General features: G+C 47.3%; 1 protein-coding gene across 1 annotated transcript in view; it reads right to left on the reverse strand.

The window, feature by feature from the left end:
• Nucleotides 1–5,638: 5,638 nt before the first annotated feature.
• Nucleotides 5,639–12,025, reverse strand: part of chpf2 (chondroitin polymerizing factor 2) — a 46,148-nt gene continuing 39,761 nt past the window's right edge. Inside the window, exon 4 of the mRNA XM_041190474.1 lies at nt 5,639–7,781. Within this exon, the coding sequence (XP_041046408.1) occupies nt 6,522–7,781 (1,260 nt within the window). The 3' untranslated portion in view covers nt 5,639–6,521. The remainder of the gene's footprint in view (nt 7,782–12,025) is intronic.

The following is a 12,025-nucleotide window of genomic DNA, read 5'->3' on the forward strand; positions in this document are numbered from 1 at the left end:
ATTGTGGTTTTCAGAAGGAAACTGGATAATTATCTGAAGAGAAAAGATTTGACATGACCACAGGGAAAAGGTCGAGGAGTGGGACAAGCTGAGCTGCTGTTGCAGAGAACTGCAATGAGCAAACGCAATGAGCTGAATGGCCTCCTTCTGTACTGTAACTATTCTATGATTCTAGTATAGATACATTCAAGGAACTTGATAAACACATGAGAAAGAAAGAAGCTGAAGGTTACCTTGATAGTGCGATCAAAAAGGGTGGGCGGAGGCTTGTATGGAACATAAACACCAACCTAGATGAGATGGGCCAAATGGCCTGTTTCTGTGCTGTAAAAACCACACAAAGCTGCCAGCAGGGAATTCAAACACTACTGGGTTGTTTTCGTAGGAGCAGAGAAGACTGAGGGGCGACCTGATTGAGGTGTACAAGATTATGAGGGACATGGACAGGGCGGATAGGGAGCAGCTGTTCCCCTTAGTTGAAGGGTCAGTCACAAGGGGGCATAAGTTCAAGGTGAGGGGCAGGAGGTTTAGGGGGGATGTGAGGAAAAACTTTTTTACCCAGAGGGTGGTGACGGTCTGGAATGCGCTGCCTGGGAGGGTGGTGGAGGCGGGTTGCCTCACATCCTTTAAAAAGTACCTGGATGAGCACTTGGCACGTCATAACATTCAAGGCTATGGGCCAAGTGCTGGTAAATGCGATTAGGTAGGTAGGTCAGGTATTTCTCACATGTCGGTGCAGACCCGATGGGCCGAAGGGCCTCTTCTGCACTGTGTGATTCTGATTCTGTGTTTCAAATCATCAGGCCATCACAGCCAAGGAGTTAATGTTCAGTAACAAACGCAGGGATATAGGAGCCTTGAGTTTCAAAGACTCTGAAATGCCTGTTTATGAGAAAGCTGTGTGCAGGGAGCTGTAAGGGTTGTATTGTTTTTACAGTCAGGGAACGGTAGAGGAGGGTTACTGCTGTTGCTGTACATTGACTCAGGCATTCGACAGCGGCAGTGTGATGCCCTGGACACTGGGCACAGCCTTCACTCTGCCACCTCAACCTCCGGATTCACAGCCACACTGCAAGCTCCGGACATTCCGGTCAAATCTTACTGTCCGGCTGGATTCCAAACTCCAGGAACTTGTGGCCAAACGTGCCCTTGTGCCCCACGAATAACGCAGGTAGAAACCACTCAACGTGGAGGATCCACAGGGCCTGCAGATGACCCAGCACAGCAGGGAGGCCGGCCGGCCGGTTTGACCTGAACACCATGCTCCAGAGCTGGCTCAGGCTGCACAGCTCAGGTGGCAGCTGCTGCAGGCGAGCCCCCAAGTCCAGGTTTTGGAGCAGCAGCAGCCACAGCAGCCCGGGGTGCAGGCTGCCCTCCTGGACCTCCGCCTCACCGCTCGGACACAGCCAGCCGGACCTTCCAGCCACTGGCGCCATCACAACTGGATAAGGGGCAGCCAAGCGGATGGCCAATCAGCAGAGGAGAGCTTACACTCCGGCAGTAAACTGGGGGGGGTGCCGGAGTGATGCTCCGTGGTACTCCGGCAGCACTACACCCCTGTGCCTCTGTGACCTCTAAACTCGATTATTCTAGCCGACTCCTGGCCGGATTCCCATATGCTACCCTCCCTAAGCTTGGGATCAAGAACCCTGCTACCATGTCCTAACTCACACCAAGTGCCATTCCTCCATCAGGCCTGTGCTTGCTGACCTACACTGGCCCCTGGTCAAGCAATGCCTCAATTTTAAAAATCTCATCCTTGTTTTCAAACCCCTCCTGGCCCTGCCCCTCTCCCTATCTCCAGAATCTCATAACCTTCCAAGATCTCTGCTCTCCTCTAATTCCGGCCTCTCATACAACCCCGGTTATAATTGTTGGCAGCCCTGTTTCAGCAGCTCGGACATTTCCTCCCTAAGCCTCTCCAACGCTCTACCCGGCTATCCTGGTTTAAGACATTCCTTGAAACCTACCTCACCGACCAAGCTTTTGGACATCTGCCCTAATGTCAGCTTATATTTTATCATCATAGAACAAACTTCTTTGACCTCGTCTGTGCTCGTCATTGTTGATGCATGATTTATTCTCAGTACCGTGAGTCAGCCAGTGTTACCCTTGGGAAGTGAGCTACATTTTGTTCCTTTATGCCTCAGTGAAGGGTTTTGGGGCATTTTATGTAAATACAAATTGCAGTTGCTGTCTTTCAAGTGGAGTTGGGCTGCGAGAGAGAGGGTGCCAGGGGAACGAGTTTCAGGCGAGAATTATTAGCAGTCAGTTCATTTAGATGGCATTGAAAATGAGCAAAGAATATTTGCAAGAGGCCCTCTTTCCCTTGATCCCATTCAGCAAAACAGTAACAACTTATAATGCCATGTCATTGTTCAAAGTGGTAGCACAGCGTTTGGAACAGTTACAACATAAAGTTACAGCTTTTAAGACAAGATGTCAGATAGACAGAGCCCATGGATGGCCCTAAACAATGTCCTTTACTGAAGGGAACCAGTCATTCTGACACAAGTGCAATACGTTGTTTACAGGAAGCAGTGTTGCCACTGGGATAGCAGTAAGAGCTCCCTGAAGCGTTTCACAAAATTAGAATTAGTTCTAAGCGACTGTTAAGTGGGCATGGGTGGCAAGCTGACTGCATGAGCACACACCTTTCCAAAACAGCGATGAGATGAAACTGGTGTTGGCTGAGGGATAAAAGTTGATGAGGGGCGTCAGATTCCCTGCACGCCACGGGGTCTTTAAGGGCCAGCCAAGGCGGCAGGTGGGGCCACCGTGTAACATCTCAGCTCGAAAGATTGCAGCTCTGACAGTGCAGCACTCCCTCAGTACTGCACTACAGGTGTCAGCCTAGGTGGTGGGCTCAAGTCTCTGGAGTGGGACTTCACACAGACAACAGCGCGAGTCAGAGGCGAGATTGCTGCCAGCTGAGCTGCGGATGACGTTTGAAGTGTAATGCTGAACGGCAAGGAGATTTGGTCGGATGTTCACTGAAACTATGAAAGACATCCTGCGGGAAAGTTATAGCTTCTGCGCTTCCAGGTTTGGATCGGGTCTGGGGAGCAGTGTGTATAATGCTTGGGTGGGAACCATGGGAATCATTTGAAATGATGTACAGCACACGAAAGTGCCTATAACTGGAGGGAGAATCTCCCAATACAATACCAGCACCAACAGGCTGCATTAACCTAGCGACAACACTGGGAAGCAAGGTGCAAATCAAATACAAGACACAATCTAGTTACTGATCATTACATACTCAAAATAAGACAAAGCTGAAGCCCAAAGATAATCCACAGTCTTCCCCTCCCACCAGTCTTCTGTTTATCGTCTCCCGCCCCTCCTGAAGGGAACTCGTGAGTTATGGTTCCAGGAGCCCAGCAGATGCCAACAGCTCATGGGGGCGGTAATTATTTACACGCAAGGCTAGATGGCTATGTGTTGATATTTGCATGCTGAATAACAGCCAAGCTCAATGCTGTTCTTATTGAATGTCTGTACACACACACACACGTGTGCAGATGACTGCATTGTGCATCCAGAATGATCAGGAATTGGAAGCTTGTTTGATTCTCAGCTCTCTGACCAGTCACAGTAACTCAGCCAAGGCCCTGACAGGAGTTCGTCGGGACAGAGGATGGTGCCAGGAGTTGACCCGAGGCCCTTCCAGATTGGGGGACACACAACAGGCAAGAGCAGGCAGCAGAGGTCCCCTTCAGCCATGGTTCTCCATTGGGCTGCAGCTCTCCTGGCACCAGAACCAACTAACAGAAAGAAATAAAACTAATGGGGCACCTCACTCAAAACGGAACCATTAAAATGCTTTTCTTACTGCAACAGAGACCCATGCCAAGGTTTCAATGCCATGGTCCAAGAAATCTATTATGCAAGGACTGGCTGAGCGCAGGGCGTGAGACACAAGGCCTTTCACCTTGAGAAATGGACTAGAATCCAGTACAGACAGTGGGGGTGAAAGTGCTCACCTACTGGTTGAAGCTGGGGCAGTCTCAGCCATGTTCCCAGTGGCCAAAACAAAATGAACGGAAAATCCCACATGAAAGGCCAGAGGTTGGAACCGTTGCGTGGTACATACTTACGTTGTTGCTCAAAAAGCCTGTTTCTGTGGAGTAAAATTCTATCTACTCCACCTAACAGGGAATACTCAGCACTGATGTAGGTGCCTCATGTAGGAAGATGCTTCACTCGCCAGTGCTAACGTTCCTCAACTCAATGACGGTTTTCCAACTCTCTCCACCACTCTCCTGAAAAGGCTATCCCCTGCTCTACGAGAAAGCTTGGCTCTATTAGAAAGGCAGGAGGGGCAGCCAAACTCTGCAAAGGATTCATGTTCAACCTTTATAAGTCAATGAAAGCCCTCAGCCAGAGGATTACAGCCAATTCTAGGCAGCAGCTTTTTGAAGGAAGTCAAGGCCTTGAAGAAAGTACAGAAGAGATTTACCAGAATCGAACAAGGGATGAGGGACTTCAGCAAGGGATGAGTGACCAGAGGTTAAGAGGAGGGCTATGGGGAAAGAGCAAGGAACGTGGGACTAATTAGATAGGCCTTTCAAAGAGCTGGAATGGGCATGGTGAGTCTAACGGCCTTCTGTGCTGTTTCAGTCTATGGTTCCAACATCAAGACCTGAGCAATTTCCATCAGGATCACTGGATCAGGATTAATGGCTGCAGCATCTGCTATTGATTCCCTGGTCAAACAAAGCAGCAAGGGAGTTATTAACACATCGAACATCAAACCTAGATTCAGTTCGGAAATTAAGCTGAACATATGGTTGAAGAGGGGAGATGTGGGAATGGATGAAACTCCCAGAGTCTTGCTTGATTTGAAAGCACAATGTTTCTGCAGAACTTTTCCTAAGGAAATCAAATGAGAGTGTAGTGTCCATGACAGGATAGGGTGTACCGAGTATGGGGAAGGAGAGGGTTGGATGGGCTTAATGGCCGTTATTTTTTTTTTTTGCTCATTCACGGGATGTGGGCTTCGCTGGCTGGGTCCAGCATTTATTGCCCATCCCTAGTTGCCCTTGAGAAGGTGATGGTGAGCTGCCTTCTTGAACTGCTGCAGTCCATGTGGTGTAGGTACACCCACAGTGCTGTTAGGGAGGGAGTTCCAGGATTTTGACCCAGTGACAGTGAAGGAACGATGATATATTTCCAAGTCAGGATGGTGAGTGACTTGGAGGGGAACTTCCAGGCAGTGGTGTTCCCATGTGTCTGCTGCCCTTGTCCTTCTAGATGGTAGTGGTCATGGGTTTGGAAGGTGCTGAAGAAGCCTTGGTGAATTCCTGCAGTGCATCTTGTAGATGGTACACACACTGCTGCTACTGTGCATTGGTGGTGGAGGGAGTGAATGTTTGTGGATGTGGTTCCAATTAAGTGGCCTGCTTTGTCTACTCTGTTGAGTGTTGTGGGAGCTGCACTCATCCAGACAAGTGGGGAGTATTCCATCACACTCCTGACTTGTGCCCTGTAGGTGGTGGACAGGCTTTGGGGAGTCAGGAGGTGAGTTACTCGTGGCAGGATTCCCAGCCTCTGACCTGCTCTTGTAGCCACAGTATTTATATGGCTGGTCCAGTTCAGTTTCTGGTCCATGGTAACCCCCAGGATGTTGATAGTGGGGAATTCAGTGATGATAATGCCACTGAACGTCAAGGGGTGATGGCTGGATTCTCTCTTGTTGGAGATGATCATTACCTGATACTTGTGTGGTGTGAGTGTTACTTGCCACTTGTCAGCCCAAGCTGTTGGGTGCTTTTTCAAATCTCTTATTGAATATAAAATATTTGCTGAATGTTTTGCTTAGACTTCAGTGAATTTGCTGAAAGGGAGTGTCAACAGGCAATCTGTCACTTCATCTGGGATTGGCTTCCAATTCTCCCCATCTTACTTCCTGAAAAATGTTTTTGTTCACTGACTTGAGAGATGTTCGCACTGGAGAGTGGACTACGTCATGTCAAGTTCAGCATTGTTGAGACACTGACGAAAGCTTCCACAACTAAAGACCCTAATGCAGCATAATCACCAGGCCTGAGGGAATGATAAAAGATAAAAAGTGGGAGATTATGCTAAATTTGGGTTATAAAGGTCTGCAGATTGTGGGAGAAGTAAAAACCTTCCCGGATTGCAACCGCCCGACCTTCCAAATCTTTACAGGCAGCAGAGATTTTCACTCTAGGAGCCTGTTCCACCATTCAGTGGGATCATGGCTGATCTTTATGGTAACTCCATCTGTCTGCCCTGGTTCCAAAGGCCTTAATTAACCTTGCCAAGGAAAATCTATTAATCTTAGTTTTGAAATTATCAATTGAACCCCGGTTTGTGTGTGTGGGTGGGAGAGCGTTCCAGATTTCCACTACTCTTTGTGTGAAGAGGGATGGATTTGATTGGAGATCCCAGAGGTTAAATGCTGCGCCTAACTGACAACTACTATCAGTTCCCAACATCACATAAAATACTGCGTACAGTTCAGTGCCGGAGCACCCCTCATAACAATGTCAAGTCTAAGTGCTGTTGGCTTGCTCTTGCTCAAACATAGCCAAGGCCAGCTGGGAGCGCAAGGCCAGTCCCTCCAGGTTGCTGAGAACACAGCGGTGGTATACCTCCTCGCTCAGCCGTGGGTTGCACGTGCGGTGGGTGTACTTCTGCACCAAGGCTGGTTCCACCGGCCGGAAGACGTGCAGGCTCGAGTACTTGATGAACACGTCGTACACCTCCATGTTCTCTAGCATCTCGTCGTTGTCCAGGATGTCGGCGGCCATCTTGGTCCGGGCCGCCATGTAGTCCGAGTTGAAGAAGCAGGCCTCACTGAAGACTCGCCTGTCAAAATGGCCATCCTTCAGGAACTCGGCAGAAGAAGGGGTCTGCTGCTCCCGGTAGATGATGGCGGGGTTATACTCTTGGAAGTGGATGGGGAAGAAGACCTGCCAGTTGTTGATGGTATTCATCCGGCAGCGATTGAGAAACTCGCCATTGATCTCAGTCCAGACACCGGCAATGAAAAACAAAGTGTCTACAGGGTGCTTTTTAGAGATGATGTCCATGATCTTAATCTGGGAAGGAACATCTGTCTTGACACTGATCCACGGGATTTTCACGTCAGAATACCGCTTCTCGATCTCGGCTATGGCTGACTTGACACCCGCAAATACATCGTTCTGGCTCACGCGCTGTGCATCAAAGGGGTCGTAGATGAAGAGGAAAGTTAGCAGCATGTTATCATGGACGTCCAGGGCGTTCATAGAGTAGGCCTCCAGGAAATTGCCCACATAGCCCTCCTCGTGCACGGTCAGCGGGAGGATCACCTGAACCCGGGTAGCCTCAGTCACATAAGGCATGGGGATGATCTCCACACTGCTGAGTGGCCGCAGCATGCTGACCCGCTTTGCAATGGCCCGGCTGTAGCCCTTCTGGGTGTGCGCTTCCAGCATCAGGTCCAGCGTGTACTCCATGCCCCGGGTCGGGTCAAAGCGGCGGTAGCCATTGAGAAGCTGCCTCTTGCGGAAGCGCAGCGTGGGCTGGTATTTCTCGTTCAGCTGCTGCACCGCAGTCTCTATGATGTCACTAATGTCCGCCTTGTTGATGCCACGGAGTTCACACTTTGGGGCTCCTTCCACGCACGAGTAAATCTGCTCCTCTGTGAAATAATCCCAGTTTATAACCTCAAAACGGGTCTTGGGTTTGAACGGCGGGTTGATGCCGATCGGCCAGGAAGCTCCCGCTTCCCCCTCTGGTGTCAGCTTACTCAGGTTCTTAATTTCCACCTGCAACACACACACACACACACACACACACACACACACACACACAAAGAGAAAGAGATTAGCATTCAGGGATCTCAATCCTTGAGAAACCCTAATGGATCACTAAGGAGCTGCAGTGAAGCAGGTCAGCGAGGTTACAAAAGGAGAACAGAGGAGCAAAATCAGGAAGTGAGGTTTTGGTGACGGAAGCCCAGGACATTTTTGTATTTTTTACATTCCTCCCTTAGACAGCTGGGTGATGTAGCGGAAGGATTCGCAAGCCGATTAATAATAGGACAGTATAGAGTTAACATTCTCTTTCTATCTGCACCCAGTTCTCTCGGAGAGTGGTGTGAAGTAATGAAAGTTTAGAGGCACAGGGTTTGGATGGAGTAGGCAGGGAGAAATGTTTCCACAGGCAGGCGGGTCAGTAACCAGAGCTTACAGATTTAAGGCCATTGGTGGAAAAACAGGAGAGACGAGGAGAATGTTATTCTTTTACAGAGAGGTGTGCTGCCTGAAAGGGCAGAGGGAACAGATACAACTGGCCTGGGTGGACTTCACCCTAAGGTCTTAAAAGAAGTGGCTGGTGAGATATTTGATGCACTGGTTTTAATTTTCCAAAATTCTCTAGATTTGAGGAAGCTTCCATTAGATTGGAAAATAGCGAATGTAACTCCTTTATTCAAAAAGGGAGACAGAAAGCAGGAAACTATAGGCCAGTTAGTTTAACACCTGTCATAGAGAAAATGTTAGAAGCTATTATTAAAGATGTTATAGCAAGGCTACAGTTTAGAAAATTTCAAAGCAATCAGGCAGTTAGATTTTTTATTCATTCAAGGGATGTGGGCTTTGCTGGCTGGGCCAGCATTTATTGCCCATTCCTAGTTGCCCTTGAGAAGGTACAACCGAATGTCTTGCTAGGCCATTTCAGAGGGCATTTCAGAGTCAACCACGTTGCTGTGGGTCTAGAATCACAGGTAAGGACGACAGATTTCCTTCCCTAAAGGGCATCAGTGAACCAGATGGGTTTTCACAACAATCGACAATGGTTTCATGGTCATCATTAGAATTTTAATTCCAGATTATTCAAACTCCACATCTGCCGTGGCAAGATTCAAACCTGGGTCCCCACAGCATTACCCTGGGTCTCTGGATTACTAGTCCAGGGACAATATTGCAACGCCATCGCCTCCCCAAAACATGGTTTTGTAAAAAGGCAACCATGTTTAACCAATTTATTGGAGTTCTTTGAAGGAATCACATGTGCTGTGGATAAAGGGAGACTGGTGAATGTACTGTACTTAGATTTCTAGAAGGTATTTGATAAAGTGCCACATCAAAGGTTATTGTGGAAATAAAAGCTCATGGTGTAGGGGGTAACATATTGGCCTGGATAGAAGATTGGTTAACTAACAGGAAGCAGAGAGTAGGCACAGAGGGCCTTTTTCAGGTTGGCAAGGTGTGACGAGTGGTGTGCCACAGGAATCAGTGCTGAGGCCTCAACTGTTTACAATTTATATAAATGGTTGAAGGGGGCCAAAGGAATGGTTACTAAACTTGCTGATGGCACAAAAATAGGTAGGAAAGTAAATTGTGAAGAGGACGTAAGGAGGTTACACAGAGGGGTTAAGTGAGTGGGCAAAGATCTGGCAAATGGAGTATAATGTGGGCAAAATGTGAAATTGTCCATTTTGGCAGGAAGAACAAAAAAGCTTATTATCTAAATGGTGAGCAATTGCACAGCACTGAGGTTCAGAGGGATCTGGGTGTCCTAGTGCATGAATCACAAAAGGTTAGTTTGCAGGTACAGCAGGTAATTAGGAAAGCTAATAGAATGTTATTGTTTATTGTGAGGGGAATTGAATATAAAAGTAGGGAGGTTATGCTTCAGTTATACAGGGCACTGGTGAGACCACACCTGGAGTCTTGTGTACAGTACTGGTCTTCTTATTTGAAGGAAGATGTAAATGCGTCAGAAGCAGTTCAGAGAAGATTTACTAGATTAATTCCAGGAATGGGCGAGTTGCCTTATGAGGAAAGGTTGGACAGATTAGGCTTGTATCCGCTGGAATTTAGAAGAGTAAGAGGTGACTTAGTTGAAACCTTTAAGACCCTGAGGGGTCTTGACAGGGTGGATGTGGAGAGGATGTTTCCTCTTGTGGGAAAATCTTGAACTAGGGGTCACTGTTTCTTTGAGAAGTGGAAAAATTATGAGAAAAGACTGAAAGCCAACATAAAGGGGAATCCCAAAATCTTCTATAGGCATATAAATAGTAAAAGGAGAGTAGGGCCGATTAGGGACCTAAAAGGGGATTTATACTTGGACGAAGGGACCATGGCTGAGTTATTAAATGAATACTTTTCATCCGCCTTTACCCAGGCCATGGTGACAGACGAGGAAGCTCTGTCACTAGAAGGGCTCAAAATTGATAAGGAGGAAGTGTTGAATAGACTGTCGGTACTTAAAGTTGACAAGGCACTAGGACCAGGTGAGATGCATCCAAGGATACTGAAGGAATTGAGAGTTGAAATTGCAGGGGCACTGGCCATAATCTTTCAGTCTTCCCTAGACTCAGGGGAGGTGCCAGAGGGCTGGAGAATTGCAAACATTACACCCTTGTTCAAAGAAAGTTGTAAGGATAAACCCAGCAATTACAGACCAGTCAGTTTCAGTTCAGTGGTGGGCAAGATTCTAGAAACAATTATTCAGGATAGAATTAGTAGTCACCTGGAAAAATATGGGTTGATAAGGAAGAGCCAGTATGCATTTCTAAAGGAGAAATTGTGTTTAACTAACTTGGAGTTTTTTGAAGAGATAACAGAAAAGGTTGATGAGGGTAATGCTTTTGATGTGGTGTACATGGACTTTGAAAAGGCATTTGACACAGTGCCACACAACAGACTTTTGAGAGAACTTATTGCTCATGGAATAAAACGGACATTAGCAACGTAGATACAAAATTGGCTGAAAAATAGGAAGCAGAGAGTAATGGTCAATGGATATTTTTCGGGCTGGAGGAAGGTTTGTAGTGGAGTTCCCCAAGGGTCGGTATTGGGACCCTTGCTGTTCCTGATATATATTAATGATCTAAATCTTGGTGTGCAGGGGACAATTTCAAAGTTTGCGGATGATACGAAGTTTGGGAGTGTTCTGAAATGTGAGGAGGACAGTGTGGAACTTCAAGGAGTCACAGACAAGTTGGTGGAGTGGGCAGATAGGTGGCAGATGAAGTTCAATGCAGAGAAGTGTGAGGTGATGCATCTTGGTAGGAAGAGTATGGACAGACAATATAAAATAAGGGATGGAATTTTGAAGGGGGTGCAGGAGCAGAAAGACCTGGGTGTATATGTACATTGATCATTGAAGGTGGCAGGACAGGTGGAGAGAGCAGCTAATATAGCATATAGTATCCTGGGCTTTATTAATAGGGGCATGGAGTACAAGAGACTGGAGGTTATGCTTTATATAAGCCCTTCATTAGACCTCAGCTGGAGTACTGTGTACAGTTCTGGGCACCACATTATAGGAAGGATGTGAACACACTGGAGAGAGTGCAGAAGAGGTTTACAAGAATGGTCCTAGGGATGAGAAACTTTAGCTATGAGGAAAGATTGGAGAGGTTGGGACTATCCTCCTTGCAGAGGAGAAAGTTGAAAGGGGACTTGATAGAGGTGTTCAAAATCATGAGGGGGCTGGACAGAGTAGATAGGGAGAAACTGTTCCCACTCGTAAAAGGATCAAGAACGAGAAGGCAAAGATTTAAAGTGATTTGCAAAAGAAGCAAATGGGACACGAGAGAAAGCTTTTTCACACGAGTGGTTTGAGTCTAGAATGCACTGCCTGGAAGTATGGTCGGGGCAGATTCAATCGAGACATTCAAGAGGGCATTAGATGATTACTTGAATAGAAACAATGTGCGGGGGTACAGGGAAAAGGCAGGGCAATGGCACTAGGTCATAATGCTCATTGGAATGCTGGTGCAGACACGATGGGCTGAATGGACTCCTGTGCTGTTAAAATTCTGTGATTCTGTTTTAAATCAAGGAGTTGCCCATTTAAGACAGAGATAGGGAGAGGTTTTTTCTCTCAGAGGGTTGAGTGTCTTTGGAACTCTCTTCCTCAAAAGGCAGTGGAAGCAGAGTCTTTGAATGTTTCTAAGGCATAGCTGGACAGATTCTTGATGAACAAATGGGGTGAAAGGTTATCAGGGTTAGGCACAAACATGGGGTTGAGGTTACAATCAGATCAGCCATGATTTTAT

The sequence above is a fragment of the Carcharodon carcharias genome, chromosome 6, assembly GCF_017639515.1.
Source record: "Carcharodon carcharias isolate sCarCar2 chromosome 6, sCarCar2.pri, whole genome shotgun sequence".
Taxonomy (NCBI): domain Eukaryota; kingdom Metazoa; phylum Chordata; class Chondrichthyes; order Lamniformes; family Lamnidae; genus Carcharodon; species Carcharodon carcharias.